General features: G+C 41.3%; 2 protein-coding genes across 2 annotated transcripts in view; both read left to right on the top strand.

The window, feature by feature from the left end:
* mocs3 (molybdenum cofactor synthesis 3) overlaps positions 1 to 2,691 on the top strand; it is a 6,341-nt gene extending 3,650 nt beyond the window's left edge. The window contains exons 9-13 of the mRNA XM_020608563.1: positions 676 to 839; positions 1,039 to 1,086; positions 1,661 to 1,757; positions 1,865 to 1,972; positions 2,495 to 2,691. Coding sequence (XP_020464219.1) covers positions 676 to 839; positions 1,039 to 1,086; positions 1,661 to 1,757; positions 1,865 to 1,972; positions 2,495 to 2,652 — 575 coding nt within the window. The 3' untranslated portion in view covers positions 2,653 to 2,691. The remainder of the gene's footprint in view (positions 1 to 675; positions 840 to 1,038; positions 1,087 to 1,660; positions 1,758 to 1,864; positions 1,973 to 2,494) is intronic.
* Positions 2,692 to 3,376: 685 nt separating this feature from the next.
* The window catches only part of prkd3 (protein kinase D3), a 37,283-nt gene continuing 22,525 nt past the window's right edge, over positions 3,377 to 18,134 (top strand). Inside the window, exons 1-2 of the mRNA XM_020608658.1 lie at positions 3,377 to 3,745; positions 4,651 to 5,310. Coding sequence (XP_020464314.1) covers positions 5,026 to 5,310 — 285 coding nt within the window. The 5' untranslated portion in view covers positions 3,377 to 3,745; positions 4,651 to 5,025. The remainder of the gene's footprint in view (positions 3,746 to 4,650; positions 5,311 to 18,134) is intronic.

Below are 18,134 nucleotides of genomic sequence, written 5' to 3'. Positions count from 1 at the left end.
AGTTAATTATGCTGCACCTTTTTGGGTAATCATGGATCAAATTCATGCAAATATATGGAATTTAGAAAAGCCCACATGACTTGCAGGATTAAAATAGTACCCATCTGGTCTATCCAGCCCACAACAGTGGTCCTTAGGTTACTTCTTGGTCACAATGGTGGTCCCTGGGTCACAGTTAGCTGAAAACCCCTGATCTAATTGATGTAGTTAAATTAGAAAGCCTGCTGTTTGGCTGTACATGTGTTTGAATATATTGTTCCTTTTACCCGTGTTACTCAACCAGGTGCAGGTTTATTACCTGTGTGTAACAGTTGTACTGTGAGAATGTGATGAAGGCTAGATGGCCGAAAACGTTCCGTCTTCTTGCAGAGTACAGTGATTTCTTGCCATTAGATGTGATCCAAATGTACAATTATGAGATGTGGTGGTTACAGTGTTTTGCTGCCTAATACTGAGACTCACATCAGAGGACAGACTTGCTTTATCATACCTTCTGTTCTGCATTGGGATGCTCCTGTTTACACCTGACCCCAATGCATCAGCCAACAAAGGGTTGTGCTGTTTTTCTACAAGAATGCCTGAAAGTTACTATGTTCATATGGCTGTTGATTTTCTGAATCAAACTGCATGGTGACACTTGTAACAAAGTAGATTTTCTTTGACCAGCTGTGCCAGCTTCCTGTGGCCAGCAGCTGGTGATCTTTGATGCTCAAGATGCCAGGTTCAGGTGCATCAAACTGAGGCCCAGGCAGGCTGGCTGTGTAGTGTGTGGAGAGAACCCCAGTATAACTCATCTGGCAGACTATGAGAGCTTCTGTGGGTCCGCTGCCACAGATAAGGTTGGTCATAAGAGGCGAAACAGATGGGCTACTCACCTCAGATTAAGTGGTCATACACATTTTCACAGGAATGTTTCTTTTTGAAGTGACGGCGTTTCTTACTGGATGTTGCCATTAAATTTGCCACTTAGAAAGTACATGTAATTGTTCCCTAATGGTAGGACAATTCTTTTATAGCCTGATGTTCTGTGTGTTTCAGTGCCGCAAACTCAACCTCCTCTCCAGAGATCAGAGGATCACAGTACAGGTAAGGGAATATACTCTGTACTCCATTACCAATTTACACCTCATTGACCACTGCGTGACTCCTTGTATTTAGTGCTGTTTATTATTATTACTCACAATTTTCTCAGTTTTCATGTGCATTCGTAACCTGATTACATCTCAGCATAGACCCAGCCCCAAATGGGAAATGACTTAAAATGTGCCTGTAGGTTTTCTATGGGAAAGAATAACATGTTCTGTTTGGCCCTGAGAGCAGTGGTCATGGGTTGCATCTGTTTATATTTCTGCAGAATTGGTGCTTTCAAACCTGCTGAGTCATTAAGCACAGAGATGTGGATAATGATTGATTGGGCTGTAATGGAGACTGTACAAGAGGCTCCGTTTAGGAACAGTTTTACTTCCTGCAATTTAAAGAAAACCACTTAAAATGTTCATATTACTCCACAAATACAAACATTTGCTGAGTAATTTTGGTTTCTTTCTTAAAGTGTAGATATAAATCAATGTCTTTTGCCCCCCAAAAAAGCCACACCTTTCTCTTTAATTATTGGATTGGTAGTACATGTGCATTTATGGCAATTTTACTGCAATTCCAGGATTATAAATCAGTCATGGACAGCACAGAGCCCCATCTATTGTTGGATGTGCGCCCTCCTGTGGAGGTGGATATATGCCACTTACCCTGCTCTGTCAGTATCCTTTTTGGAGGATCGGACTCACTGTGTCATAAAACTCTCCCTTTATGCATGGTTCTCCCTTTTCCCATTTCTGTGTGATTATGCTTCTTATTGCGCTCCCAGACATTCCACTCTCAAGTTTAGAGGAGAGGAAGATTGAACATTTACAATTGCTTCAGGAGAGAATCAGGCAGGTGAAACAGCAGATGGCAGGCGACTGCCTGCCTCCAGGTAACATATCACAGCACCGTGTAGGGCGTGTGCACGCTGTTTGAAATAAATGGTAGAGCCACTGCATATTCACAGTCTACACACTGCTTGACCAGAGACTTACTTCACCTTGTAACAGGTTGTAATGGGGTTGCTAGGTGACCCCTTTTCCAAAACAAGTACCGTCAACCTGAGCAGCTGGCCTGCTTTAGAGAAATTAATATTCAAACAGCTAATTTGGTGATGCTCTTGATATTTACTGTGTTGCCAGTGTACTAAATTTAGCTCTCTTTATACAGCCTTAGCCCTTTATTGTGTATTAATTTGTTATACACTCAAATCTTTATGATTTGAAATGTTTTATTTGTTTATACTTTTGCCACAACAATTACTTCTGCCCCTTTTTTCAATATTGTAAACACAAAACATAGTTATGGTCTAATAGATTCAGGTTAGTTTAATCTGTAATATAATGCAAATTTAGGTTACAAGATCCATATTTCACCATATTACTGTCTGTCTTCTCTTTGTGGTTTTCTCCAGTGTATGTGATCTGTAAGATGGGTAACGACTCACAGAAGGCGGTGCAGGTTCTGGAGAATCTCAGTGGATCTGAAGTGGACAGTATCATGGTGAAAGACATCAGTGGAGGCCTCATGGCCTGGGCAAAGACAATAGACCCCACATTTCCACAGTATTAATGCATTTTAAAGGCTCTTCTGATAATAAACCGTATTCTGTTTGCCTTCTTTGTTGACTTTTGGTTGACATTTTTTTCACATTTGGATGTATACTGAACATATTGCATGTAGGTAAGTTACTGATCTGCAAAATGGCATAAACCAAGTGTAACAATGGAGCAGTTCCCTAAATTTGTTGTGTAATCTACTGTGTATCAATTCATCAAAAAAATGAGCTGGCAGTCAGATAACACGTAAGCATCCTTGCCAAATCATGTCCCTCTTCCTGTTTTTTCCCCCTGTCAATTTTTAAGGCTGAATTAATTGAATAGATAGCTAATAAATTACACCTATACTTTTTTTATATCAGTCCTTAAGCAGATACAATGACCCACACATCCTGATTTTCCTTAAACCTCTGTTTAAAGGTTTATAGATTGAAAGACAACTCTGAAGAGACTGAAAACTATCAGAAAACTCAGTTATGCTTTGTTGATTTGTTAAAGCAAATAAATGCATTTCTCATTGGGCATATAGATAGGTTACCCCTTCAAAGACCCCTGAGGAAACCAGTGCGTGTGTTATTAATACATCTATGGTAACTGATCCGGCTCGTGTAGAATAGTTTTTTTTTTCACGGCCAAGTTGAAATAACGGAAAGGAAAGAGACATGCGCATTGGTTTGCGCTCCATCAGAGGCGCCATTGCTTCACAGGGACTGTAGTTCGAGTTTTCCTCCCCACACATGGAAAGTCAGTTATGCGGAGACAATAAAAAGACTCCAAGCCCCAGCGACAGGTCTCTGCTCCTTTTCTCGGCAAGCAGGGGGAGTAGTCACAGCTGGACGGATAATAAGATGCGCATGAATTTACAATCTGGAATAAAAGATAAGAGAAAATAAATGGACGGCGCGGTCAGTCTCAGCGCGGATGTACTATGTAAAACTAAAGTTAGTGTTTGTTCTGTGTAGGCTACGACGCTGCGCTTTTGTGTGTGACTTCCATAAAGCGCAGAATAGTAAACTTCAGGCTCCGCTTTCCTCACTTGATGGAGTTAGAAAGTTTCTTTAGTTCACTCACAATGGGAAGAAAAGCGCTCTTAGCTGACTGTGAAGGTAAAGTATCGTTTCACAAAGATTTACTTCGACGTTTGGGTGTGAACTGGCTTTACATGAGCAGATTAACCGCTACAAAGTGTCCTCTGAATGTGCAAATTCAGGGCTTGTATAACTTGTTTTGCTGGCGTTCTCGACTGGGGTTGTGTTCTGCCAGCAAGCCAATCGAAAGTGGGAGGGGTGCAGATGTTCAAAAGCCTTGATTCCAGATGTTTGTGGAGGTTGAATTAAACACAAATGATAAGCTTGATCAACTTTTACTTTAACGCAATTATTTTATTCTTTTGCACATGAACATAAAGGTTTGGTGTAATAGGTTAGTTAAGTTTAACAAAGTAAAAAAAGTTCGTTAATGTAATAATGTAATGTTAAAACTAGTGGTATTATACATAAAGCTTTCAGTTGTGGCTCTTTTAGCAAGGTCCATAAACAAAAAGGCAGTATGAGTTAGCTTAAAGCTAACCCTGGGGAGTATCCTTCACACAACTAAAGTGCCAGGCAACAGTAACACAACACAATGATAGTCTAAGAGAAATAAATGTTTTAAGAAGCAATTCTAGTAAAGGCGAAGTTAATGAAGAATTTGGGTTCTTCGTTTTAAAGAAGGATGATCTGCTGATACGATTTTACTTGGTGAGGAAATACATTTTGATCAGGCTACATTGTGGTTTGAGAAGCTATAGGATACATTTTTCTAAATAAGCCTAGGTTGAACCTAAAAGTCTCCACAAGACTAGAAGCTGATTCATGTAGCTACAGCTGGGGTGCTTTACCCACAGGACAGTAGAACGAAAGCCTCTAATGTGCAGCAGTCTTTTAGTTTCTCAACTGTATGTGCAAACGTTTTGTATTCTAAAAAAGCACCTTGTGTGTCTGTCTGTTTGTGTGTATACTTGTGGTGACAGGCTTCCTGTGGTCCAAGTGGAACACTGACTTCAGTAAGGAGAAGGAACACCACTCCAGGATATGAAGTTTGTTGTAGTCATTTTGCTGCAGAGATCTGCGGATTGTTCAGAGACCACCTCTCCATTACCTGCCCATCTAGAATATGAGTGAGCGGTGTGTAGGCTCTGGTGGGTGGTTAGGTTATTACACTCTTATTTTTTGACAACAATGTCATTTTCATAAAACCATACAGTGCCGAGTCGCTTTGACTGATGAGGACCAAAGATTCCCCCTACCGTGAGTCTGTCCACCCAGATCCAGCTGTGATTTGGTCTATCACCCCTTACTGAATCCTCCACCATTCAGCATTTCGAGTTGCCATTGGAAGAAACCCAATGTCTGCCTCCCCTCCCCCATCCTTACCTCGAACTTACCTTCAGTCTCTTCATCTTCTGTCCGCCCTGTCCCCTTCCCCATCGCCAAGCCCGCCTGGACCGCTTTATACCCGGCTGTCCAACGGCAGTCACAGCGGCCCCAGCCCCACCAACTCCCGCAGCTCCTTCCATGGGGTGTCCTTCCTGCTACAGATCGGACTCACCAGAGAAACGGTGAACCTGGAAGCCAGTGACCTGTCGCTGTCTGCTGTCAAGGACCTGGTGTGCTCCATAGTGGACCAGAAGGTAAGGATCTCATCTCATTTTGAATGATTCACAGGCTGTCTTCAGTTAGGCTTTACAAGACATGCAAATTCTCTAATACTGTATCCTCTGAAATGGCCACTACAGTTATCTTATTTTCAAACTTTAGCAGTAATACTGAAGGCAGTAGAGTGCTAACAGTGGTGCGCCAACATGTGTTCTGCCATATTCATCTGTTTAGATTTTGTTTCCAAAGCAGACATCTGGGCCTCGTGCCCCAAAATGAGTCAAACACCGCAGGAGCATGCACACAACAGCAGTGATTCTCCAACAGTTGCAGGACACAGTCTAGTAGCAGTAGTTATTTACTCTGTGGTGTAATGTTACCAGACTTGACATGATGCAAGTGCACGCTTGCGAGAACATATGATACACGTACATATACAGAACTATTCAGTAGCTTTTTCTCTCCCTATTTTATTTTCCATGACCTTGGTAGTGTGTTGTAATGACACTGGAGTGCAGCCTCAGCAGAAGAAGGGGCTTTAAACACAAGTGTAGACAACAACTCTTGCCGTCTCATACTTGGATGTGTGAGAATATCCTAAGTGCAAATCGGTGGTGTCGGCTTTAATTCACCTGTTCTTGTTCATTTGTGTTCGAAGTGGACAGGAAGTCCTGATCATGGTCTGTGTCTGAGGTTAAAACAGGTTCGCTTTTGTTTCTTATTTGAAGTAGTCATGTGATAATAAGAACTGTAAAGCAACAGCACCACAGGTGTTAGGCCTTTTATTTGAAGTGCTACTCTCTGTCTGAAAAATATGTTCATTTCACTACTACAAATACCAGATAAGATCAAAAACGTTTATCACGTAAACTGGAGCATCAAATACCAGATAAGATCAAAAACGTTTTATCACGTAAACTAGCAGTACATTTGCACAATAATACATGTTGTACATTTAAAATGAAGGTTAATATACTTTTCTAAATAGACAATATTTCTAAGTATATGTAAATGCTGCAGCGTTCTTACACAGTTAATGTTTTCTGTGAGCTCATTCTGGCTGTGTGGGATTAATGGTGTGCAAAGCCTGCTGGAATAATGAAATTGCTCCTGTGTGCATTGCTGTTTTTAGCCTTTTGTGAATAATGTTGATTACTCCATTTCTGTCTGTAATGATCATTTACTGAATAAAAAGAGGGTCACTGGTCAATGCACTTTCATCAGCCTCTAGCTTCTGAACATTTAGGTAGGTCAATGCTGCATTTGTGATAATAGACATAAGAAAAAGTGAATGAAGGACAGACAAAAGAAGGACACAAATGTGCTGCATGACAAGTGAAAGATAGTGAAGAGGCTATCTGTCCTTTGGTTCCACATTGTCCAAGTTGAAATTCCGGAGGAGCAGGGTAATGTTGTTATTCTTTATGAGGTCTGCTGATTCTCACTAGCTAGTTATGAACAGTTCTGGTCTGCAGAGCAGAAAATCTCATCACTGCACATATTTACATGGATCCTGTAACATATTGGCATAGCTGCAAGAATTTGTAACAGGAAACGAGTGGGAAATACCATGCTTTGAAGACTACTCTTATAGAAAATCAGTGCAGTGCATTTATGGTGAGTGGGTGCTGATAATCTATCAAGGCCTGATCAAGATAATTACAGTGTATCACTTAATTTCACATGCATTTTCCTAAAGATACAATAGAGTCTAATAAAATATGCCAGGAAAAGATCTAATTTCTGGCCAACACTCATGGGAACTTTTAAAAGGCTGTATATATAGTAAAAATCTGAGGATACCCTACATCATTTTGCTCATAATATACTGCATGTCATAACAGAATATACAACCTGTTCATCCGCACTATCGTGCTTCTATTAAACACTGCCAAATGCAGTGTACTGCTTCAACTATTTCATGAAATCCAGCCATATGGCTTTGATAGCAATGGAAAATATGACTGCAGGCCTTCTGCGCTCTCAAGTACATCCCTGCCTCACTTCTTGTACTAAAATATGCATGACAGTGGTGAGCCTTCTACAAAGTCCACTCATCCTGGCCAACTTTTCCAGCTGAGGATCTCTGACCCACGCTTAGCTGCTGATGGTCATCCAAGGATGTCTGCAGTCAGCAGAACCTCAGGTGTCTGTCAGCAGAGGCGAGACAGGAAAAAGGCTTTAGTTTTCATGTGGTAATACCTGCACGGAGATAGAGTCTGGATGGAAACGCATTCCCCCCCCCTTCGTGCTGCTGTTTCCTCCGCTGAGAGCTGGCCTGCTTCACTAAGTGACTCACCACTCAGCCATGCAACAAACATGGGTGCTTATCCCAACGTAAATCTGTCCATTCAGTGGTGAGATTTTTGCTGTGTCAGCTGTTGTGGACTTTCAGAGTGGAGATTTAGTTGTATGTAAACCGTAATATTAGCCATGCCGATATCTTGGTAGCCTTCAACCTTGTATTACAGTGGCTGGCAGTGCCCGCAGAGTGAGAACAGCAGGCCAGATGCACTTTTGTCTGTAGTTCTGTTCATGGCACCCCAGCGTGCTTTCAGACCTGCTCTTTGTCTCTGTTTTTGCTTTTTTCCCAGCATGCAGCTGAACTACCTCAACTCCTAACCTTCACTGAGCTACTGAATTATTATATAAATTGGATTTATATTCAGTGGTGGGACCAGTAGTCCCACTATGCAGTAGATAATGACAGTGTACATTTGGATTTATAGCGTCAGGTTTTAGCAGCTAGTAACACTCCCGCAGTGCTGGGAAAAGTTTGTCATGATCAGGTCATATCATGGTTTTATTAGCCTAGATTGCCCACAGTAACAGCATTTGCATTTGTTCACCGACTTTGTGAGCCACTGGGTTACCACGTAATTGGAGTTACACCAAGGTAACTTGTAATCAGCCGTGCAACAGCTACATTTATGTTCACTGATTCATACAGTGCAGTGACTGTAGTGAATGGAAGGTCTGCACTGTAGAGGCTTTTCTAGAAGTGTGTGTGGCATCCATCCATACTGACCAATCACAGTTCTCACAGTCTTCACATAGTATATCTGTCACCGCTGTAGTCCTAATGTGTAGTTAGATTTTTAAAAAGGCACTCGTCACTTATGGTATAGTTTAGAGCATCGGTACAGTGAGCTGTAAATCCAACTGAAGACTTGTACCTTTCATGGCAGAGAATACAAAACCTTACTTTTATTCCCTGTATCTGCAGTCTCATTCTTTATGTTTCTTCTCAGAGCTTGTGACTATAGCTTAAGGACAGAAAGTTGGTTTTCTGGTGAGTGAATGCTTTACGTTGCTGCACTGTTGCTGTCCTTAGTACATTTTAGTGCTCTTCTTTGGAGCCTGTTCCTTCACTGGCTTGAGATGTGTGATACCTTATAATGTACTAGACAGCAACATCATGACAGACTAGCTCATGTCCACTTTTCAGTCAACCTGCTTGTTCCTTGCAGAGAAATCTGTTTACAAACCATGGATAGAAGCATATATGCCACAGCAGATGCCCTCTGGATGTGGGATGCAGTTGTAAAATATCCAGATCTTTTAATGTGATATATATACTGTGCATAATCTCTCATGGCCTCAAGGATGACATTTCATATTTCTTTCCTGAAACCCTTTTGAATTAGTCTCATAGTTTGACAGGGAGTCATGCAGCCAGTTATAATGGCTGTGTATTGTATAGATTTTGTACGGTTTGTTCATCTTCCTGCTAAAGACTTAACCACATGACTTGGCCCGAGTCCACAGAATAGATCTGCTTTCTCTCTGTTCCCTGGGCTGATCTGAAGTTGGTTTTGATAGTAGTGGTTTGGACCAGATTCACCAATTTTGTGGTTAGGTGAACCTTAACTAGGGGCAACCTGATCCTGATAGATTCAGTCTCAGTTTGTTAGAGCAGCTATTATGGTTACTGCTCCTGCAATCTACTGAATACTTTAAAATATGACTGTTATAGTGTCAGCACTCGGCACAAGGGTATCATTCAAAGCAAGGCTCCTTGAGGACTCAGAGAAAGGACGAAGGGAGCCAGCCAGCGGGTGGTGGAGACCCTCCCAGTTGGGTACCATCCAACCCAGATCTAACCCACGATGGACCATTGACAGAAACTCCAAGTTGGGACAGCCTTGTTTCACCAGTCAAGTCCTGACTCCTCTATCTGGATTACGGGGCTTGATGAATGGTGTGAGAAAAACATCCATAGCTTCCACTTGTTGAGAGCTTCCTGTTTGGTGTCGCCCAAGTTCTCTCGTGCAGCCAGCGAGGGAGCAGTGGTGGGACAAAAGTTCACGACTCCCTGAGAATGACTCCTAGTTAGCCAGCTGGTTAACTTGCACAGCCAACCGGCTACAGCACATTCCTCTTCACCCAGGCATTTTTTGAGGATGATGTGATGTTGCTTGTGATGGGTGGGATTAGACTGCAAGGAAACTGAAATATTTTAAGTTAAATGCTGGCTTTGGTAGCACTGAACATCTCACAAATGTCATGAAAGCTGTAATGCCAGTTGTGTGATCAGTTTCAGTCATTATGGGGCTGGATTTAATATCCTACAAAGGTAAAACTGAATTTTCAGTGGATGTGCTTATTGGTGAATGTTGGCAGCAAACATGTTTGATAAAAATGGAAAATGTACAATGTTCTTGCTATCAAAGTGGACAAAGCTTAGTAGGAGGAAGGAAATTTGAAGTTCTAATGAAAAAAGAATCAAACCTTTACCTCATTTGTTAGTTTTATGAATAATTTTAGCACTAGTCCATAGGATGTTGCTGCATTTTCATAACAGCTGGAAATGCTGTGAAAAGCAGCTGCCTCAACCACAATTTTCCCTACTGGTTTTGTCAGTGCTGTAACTCTCAGTCTCTGGTTGAGGGCCGTACAGCTGCCTCTGTAATTAGTGAGACAAAGGCCTTTTTGAGTCAGCAACACGCTACGTTGGACAACTTACTCTAAAATGACAGAGTATTAGAAAAACAGAAGGGTTTGGATTGTTCTAAACCTTTTAGTAATACATGTTGCAAGGTCACATTTTGGCAGAGAAGATCTGCTCCACATTCCTTTTCATGATTAATTAGACCAAGTTGCAACAGTAGAGAAAACTTTGTCCGGTTTGTGTGCAGTCAAGATGGTGTTGTATCTGTTGATTCCAATCCAAAGCTTTGATGCTTAAGCTTTAGAATATATAGTAGAATCAATATATGACTGTAATCTCAGAAAGCCCTCTTCCTTAAGATCTTTACATGCTGTTGAGGTTTGTCATAAAGACAGGCCCGGTCTAGGAAAAAGCATCTATTCAAAGAAGCAAGAGAATGTTAAAAAAAAAAAAAAGAGTTACAAGAAAATGAGAAATGAAAATAGCAAGAAAGATGGTACAGATGGAAAATGGAGGGACTGCAGTTCACATCAACCAAAACTAACTGAAACACACGTGAAATAAATCACCGCCATCTCCCTCCCTCCCCGTTTTTGACAGCATAAGGCCACAAGCCCACATCTGCATGTTCCTATGGAGCTGGCAGCCTTACTTCACCCAAGTGGATGTCCCAGCAGCACAGGAATTTATGTGTGATATATATGGGCCAGACATTTCCTGCAAAGCAAATTCAATTCCTTTACAAGAAAAAACAAGTCACCCTTGAGTCATAATATTCACTTTTGGTATTCAGTACACAACTGGACTTAGCCTTTTTTCCACCTCAGATGGTTTTCAGTATTCATTTGCAGGTATATGGATGTATTCCAAAGTGATGGAGTTGACTAAACTGATATCACAATTGGGATTGCCGAAAAACAAAAAAACAAGTCTTCCATGTACAACTCAAAAGCCTACTAGCACAAGGAATATATCAATTTCCCCAATCTTGGAGTAATTTGTGGAAAAAGGAGAGAGAAGAAAAAGGGAAGGCATATTTCTGAAGTTAAGTGAGCGAAATAATTTCTCCCATCTGCAGTGCACATTTCTGCCGCCTCGCTCTCCTTTAAATGTAAAGTGGCAAGGCAGAACACAGGAACCTGGCCACAAGAGTTAGAGACTGATAGAGTGGATGACAGTGCACCTCTCCAAGGAAAGGGGACAGGCGAGGCTGGGACAGCCCTGTTGGCAGGCCTCACATGGGACGCAGCGGGGTTGCAGCTACTGCACGGCTGATGTCTGATGCCAACACCATCAACACAAGGCTGCTCCTGTGCCTCTAGGTTGCTCAAATGCCCTTCACCATACTTGACTTAAGCCAGTGGCGGGTGATAATCCTTCATCACTCCAATCTCAGCTAATGCAGGTTGAGTGGGCTTTGATAATGATTACTTTCACATGGTGGGCAGCAGCAGTGTAGAATTAATAAATTTTCATGAATCCTGGTAACTTTGTCCTTGTGAAACCAGCCAGGTGTGGTGATTTAGGAGTATGTCCTGAGACGCTCCACTCCACTAGTTTCCATTCATAAATTTGTAACTGTAGATTAACATGGTTTGCTGAAAGAGAATATCTCATTTCCCTTATTAATTTACTCATTAACAGCTTGCGTTTTGCTCTCCTTAGTCTGAAGGTCCACCTCGGCTGCATGTGCTGACTACCTCAGCACACTTAGAGTACCTCAGCCATGACAAATGCTGAATGAAAGGTGGTTAAGCATGGCTTAATGCCAAGGACACAGGCTTCCTCAAGATATTAACCTTTGCTAATTTGACCTAGTAAATCAGTAGTGTTGCTTTTCTGACCTGAAGAACCCTTCAGCTCAAAAGACTATATAGACGTGCTATAATCATGACCTTAGAAGAGTTGTCAGAATGCCAAAAATGTTTCTGTTGTCCTCCACTGAAGAGTACATGGCCTTTGTTGTCGCTCCATCAGTGTGGCATTATTGATCCCTGTGGTACAAGTAGGTTGCAGAATATCTTGTGTGTGTATCTCCTGTGAGCTGTTTTCTCAGCGCTGTTTGCCTTTCCTGTCTTTCAGTGTTGAGAGTGATCTGTCAATCTGATAGGAAGGTGGCAGAGGAAGTGCATTTACATGTTGATAGAACAAGAATACAACAAGAACCCTGCTGTGTTATGAAGGGAAAAGGTCTTAAGAAAAGCTTTAGTTAAGCAACATTTACATGAATTAAAAACACCACAGGTTAAATGGAAAGAAAAGTTGGTTTTATTACAGTTCCATTTTTGTTTGATTAGTTTATTTGAGTGTTTAAACCCAAAGGAAACAGTCAGCCACTCAGCTTGACTCCTTTTGTCACTGTGGCTCTCTCCCCAGCTGTATTCTCTGTTCAGTTAGTTCCCCTCAGAGCCGCTCCCTGTTTCCATATTCTCTCTGCTCCGGCTCTGCAATCTGCTGTGGTCGGCGGACCTGCACAGCCTGTTCTGTCTGTGTGCCTGTGTTCAGAAGGCTTCTCTCTACACTGCACTTGTCATTATTCCTGTCTGTGTGTTTAAACGTTCACAGAAATTGCCTCTTGGTGTCTCTATATTTTCAGAAGGTGATAGGCAGCTTGGGTGTTGGAATTTGGCTTTTACACATTTTATGAAACTACCGATTTAACAAAAGACTGTCTGTAGAAGTCAGTCCTCATTATTAATCATAATGAAGGAGAAAACGTCAAGAAGCTGGCCCCTGTCCACTTTCTGTAACCCACAGCGATTCTTAATGTTTCGGCTGAGTAACAGCAGCATGTTCCTACATCCTGCTATTACCGTACACCTTCTGACCTCCTGCTCAGTCACTGTCAATCTCATATAAATTCTCCCCAGCTTTATCTATTTATTTGCCTTGTTTGGAGGTGAATCTGGAAGCGGGCCCCTCCTACTCCAGGCCAGAGAGGGGAGTTGGAGTGTGTACTGCAGTATATCTTTGAGGTGGAGGTGCTGGTGGAGGATCGCACTGGGGCTATAACTCATCAACAGTGTGCGGGGGCCCAGCCAAGTGTGTCTTAGATCACACTACTCTCTTCCTGAGAGGCCTTAGATCCTGTGACTCAGCCTTCCTCTTCTCTGCCTGGCCTCTGGACCCTGTTAATGCATACAATAGTCATCATTTTACACAAACACTCATACATACAGAGATGCATGTAAGCAAACCCTCACATGAGCAATGAGCATGTTGTCCGCAAAGACAGATGAGACAATTTCTGTCATGTATGTAAAAAAAATAAATAAAAAATGCTGCTCACAGGCTGAAAGCCACCTGGCTTTCATTTAGGATACAGTGGCTAGTAACCAAACGGTGACCTCACCCTCATTATCTCTGATCCACTTCAGTGCTTTTGTACTTGAAGCCAAATTACCACAGAGGAGTATTGTTTCTGTTTCCAAATAATCACAAGATCGGTAAAATAACTGAGGGATTTTCTTTGGAGAGTTAAACAGGAACATTTTGTAAAACTACGAAGAGATATGGCTGGAAACCATCAGCTGTTGTGGCTGATGTAAATTGGGTAAGTGGTATAGCTTTGTGAGAGTCTATGATGACAGGTGTAGAGTCTCCTACTATATGCTGTGGTCTGGACAAGGCCCTGGACCTAAGATCAGTGGTTAGAGTTGTAATTCCACATTGTCTGCACCAGAAACATAGATATACACACACATGCTCACATGTGCTGCAGTCACACACAAACATACACAGCTCTCCGATTAACAGTAAGAGGTGAGTTAATTGCATATGAACACTGGGAACTTTTTCAAACCTCTGCTTTTCTCATCTTACCAGTCAGCTCTGCATGAGCCAGGATGCTTGTTCACACTTCTCTGATACATGCATGAAACAAAAGGACGGGGTGAGACAATAAGTTGCTTTGTTATTATATTGACCCTTGTCCATACAAAGCAGCAGAATGAGCTGGTTGGCTGCGTGAAGCGGGTAGAGTTACAGCTGAGGGACAGTGAAGATTGTGCTGTGTGTGTTACAGTTTTGTTAAAGTGCCTTTCTACAGTGTCATGCACATTGAAATTGGCTATATTGCCAGATATATTTCAAATAAAGCTTTATTTCATGCTTGGCTGAAACTTTGAGAAGCATGAGCATCATTCACGCTGGCACTGAAGAACATGTCGTTGTATTCCACAATTATACAGCCTCATACCGTTTAATCTGTGAATGAACCATGAGCCATATTCTGCCACATGGTAGGAAACACGTTAGTCAGCCCACAGAGTGAGAAAGTCACAGCTTCTTTTGCTGCTCTCCCACCACATGAGTTTCCTTTCCACTGCATGTGGCTGCTTCACTTGGTTACCCGTAGTGGAGTGTTCTTTTTGCCGTGGAAAAGAAGCTGGCTTGGCTAAAGGAGAAACACATTATGAATGTGCTGTGGAGAGTGATGGGATGAGTTTGCTTGATCCTGCATGTATACAGAAATGTCTGCTTGAATATAAACCATATGAGGGTTGTTCTTTGTCAGTCAGCAACATGCCGCCCCCTTCTTGCAGCCTCCAGCTATAAGATGTCTTACTAAATAAACAGACAGGCTGCTGTGGTAGATGCAGTTGTCTTGTATCTCAGAGCTTTTTAATATGAAGAGATTTAAAAAAAAAAAAAGCAAACATTTGACATGTTGAAACTGAATCAATATTACCTCAAGTCATCAAAGGATAATTTTGTTCAAATTAGAGTTAGATACTGTAAATCAGTTGCACCTGTGTGTCTGTGTGTGTGTGTGTGTGTGTTTTACTACAATGAAAAGATTTGCATGCGGTACTTCAGAAACTGTCTCCATTACAAACTTTGCCCACCAGAAAGAACTAACAAGTGTCACATTTATTGTCATCATAACTGCATATTGACCACATGTAAAGGATCCTTATCAAAAATGTTTGTTTGTTATTTATGTATATAAAAGTGAATATTGGGTGACATCAAACTTTTAAAATATCAGATATCAGTATCATTATTGGGTTGGTGCTAACAAAAATATATTAGTGCTGCGACCAATGTTAAAGCAATAGTCCAACATTTTCGGAAATTCTCGAAATTCATTTATTTTTTTGACTTCCAGCTAGTTCCTGCTATTGCCAAGAAATACTCTGGCACACAACTTGTCATTTTACATTTTTTTTCAATGTAGTAAATTAACAAACAACATTTAACGTGTTAAGTACTTTCTGAGGGAGTCGGACTAGCAGGCTTCACCTATTTCCAGTGCTGCTTTCTGCAGACAGTCTTGTATTAGTCACCTCATGTAACTCTCTGCAAGAAAACAAATAAATAAAAAAATAATAAATACAAGTATTTTCAAGTGTTATTATGTGTATTTCCTAAAATGGCAAACTATTCCTTTAACATTTTGCCCTCTTTTGATGCTTCACTCCCAAGTGTTGATGCCCACATCTAATAATCATATAATTTACCACACGTGTGTGTTTTCGTGCTGTGCTGCAGGGAAAACTTTTGGTTAGTATTATGTTAATAATGTGCAATGAAAACAAATACACTTCCACTGTTGACTTTAATCAATTAAGAGTTTTCCACACAGTGTTTGATGTGACTTGATCAAAGTAATGACAAAGCTTTCCCCCACGGTTTGCGTGAGCACATAATTGGATTTTCCACTGCATTCGCTTGACGAGTTAGTGAGTTAGTTGGTACAGTATATTCTCCTCTGCAGCGACCGTTAACATGCACCTCAAAGTCAAACAATGCTTTCCTCGTTGCTTTGACATGAAACAATTTTCCTATTTGTGAAACCCTCACTATGGCTCAGTGGAACTTATGGTGTCATGACCTGCTGTGGAGCATGTTAAATCTGTTGTACATCAGAACTCATCAAGTTTTGCCAAGTTTGAAAATAAATGCCATTTTGTCCAGCAATCATTTTTATTGGTATCATTTTAGGGACTCTCTTCAAATATGTAGTACTCAACAAGGCTCCCTGAGGCAGTGTGATCTGTGGCTTGGCTTCATTAAGCAATTGCAGGGTTATAAGTCAACCTGTCTATTTGATGAATAAAAGCACCTTGCATTATACTGATCTTGTGACAGTCTTTATCTCACCACCTCAAGTTATGAAGAAGGGCCTTCTACCTCCTGACTCTGGTTCAGTCTTTCACACAAACCCAGTACCTTGATAAAAAATATGGAGGCTTCATCCTCTGCAGGGAGGTTAGATAATTCATCACACTCTGCTTTTGTAATGCCATTGCTTATCTATTGTACAGTGAAAGTACAATCATTCACTTCTGGATGTTCACATCTGGGAGCTGACCAGTACAACAGCAGTCTTAAGCTTGGGGTGAAGTATCTGCTCAGGTTTATTTCTCCAGGTGTAGTGTCTGTATTGAAACACCAAAAACAAGTGACTTATGCCTACCCACTGGTGATCATTGGGGGAGTCAGGAGAAGGCGGGGATGGGTGGGGGGGGTTTCACTTGCCACCTCCAGAATCTGATTGACTGCCCCTGGTGCCACCCAGAGTCAAAATGTGATGCTTGTCATTATTAATGAATGAAAGATGAAAAACAATGACAAATTGTCACCTTCAGTATAACTAACATTTTCCCGGAGCTTTATAATTGATATTGGTCAATATAGTTTTATTTTATATCATGCATGCAACATAATAGTTGCATTCATTTCTCCAGTTGTGTTGCTGTGGAATGCGCATGACTGGAGTGTTAGGTCTTTATGACTTTGTGTGTCCTATTGTTACACAAAAGTAACAGTTTGAGCCCTACTAATATATGGCTTATTATTTCCTAGAATTAGGGTTTAAATGTACTTTTTACATGTATTTCAAATGTACCACCTCTCTCTGAGTCTGTGCCCCAGCTTGGCCACCCTGTCCAAAATGTTCTAGATCCGCCCCTGCTGATTATGTGCAAAAAGAGAGAGGCTGGTTACTCACTCATCTGATATACTCAAGTGCCTGCAACGTTCTGGAGAAAATTTTGTGGAAAAATCTGGTAGTGGAAGGTTGAGGATTCTGTGTCACCATTTGACTGGCTCCAAAAGAAATGCATGGTAAGTTTTCCTAATGTCCATGTACAGTATTGCTTTGTATAGTCACAGCTCACTGCGTTTCCGCTGTTTGATTTTTTTCCAGGTTTTAAAGGTGTTCTCACCCTGTCAGATTTGTCATTTACTCAGCAAGAAATGGCCCTAGTCAGTAAATCAGATCTCAGAGGTCACCTGACAAGCTCTCTCTTTCCTTGCCTGCATTACAAAACTGGCATTTTCAGATGCATCCACTTCTAGAAGTGTTTTTGATAAGATTTATTGTTTACGTTCTAAAACACTGTGTCTAGTGGATCAGTGGTGACAATTGGTTGCTTTTCCTCATCTTGTGTGAAAATAAACTGAAATTCTTTTGGGGTAGTGGTCAGAAGAACAATTTGACGATATCATTTTGAGCTTTATGAGACTGTGCTAGCCAGTTTTTTTCCTTGATTAATCAATAAAATAACAGGCCGATTAATCAATAATAAAAACAAATCATTATTTGTAGCTCTATATTTGTGTGGACTCACATGCTATGTAGCCACCACTTTGCTAAGCTGTTGGCTACTTCTTCACAGAGCTGCACTACAGCTGGCTGTTTTTATAAGCTGCGCTGATTACCGAGCTACACATGTGCTTTATGTCTAGCTCTCTCTGGAGGAGGATGTTCTACTGTAGCTGTCCTCTACATCTGCTTGGCCTGATGCCAGACTAATAAAGGTGCGAGGCAGCCTGAGGTCAAGCAGCATACTTTACCGTACTGCAGTCTCTAGGCCATCTGTTAGAGTGTTTGCACTATTCTCAACACTTCTTCCCTTTTGTTTCTACCTCTGCTACACATGCACAGTAACTAACCACATCGTCTTGTGCACACTATGCTATTTTGACAAGAGCTCATGCTGTCCTCTGTGATAAGAGCTT

This window comes from Monopterus albus, unplaced genomic scaffold (assembly GCF_001952655.1).
Source record: "Monopterus albus unplaced genomic scaffold, M_albus_1.0 scaffold94.1, whole genome shotgun sequence".
NCBI lineage: Eukaryota > Metazoa > Chordata > Actinopteri > Synbranchiformes > Synbranchidae > Monopterus > Monopterus albus.
Note: the sequence above shows the minus strand (reverse complement) of the source record. Positions and strands in the feature narration are given on the sequence as shown.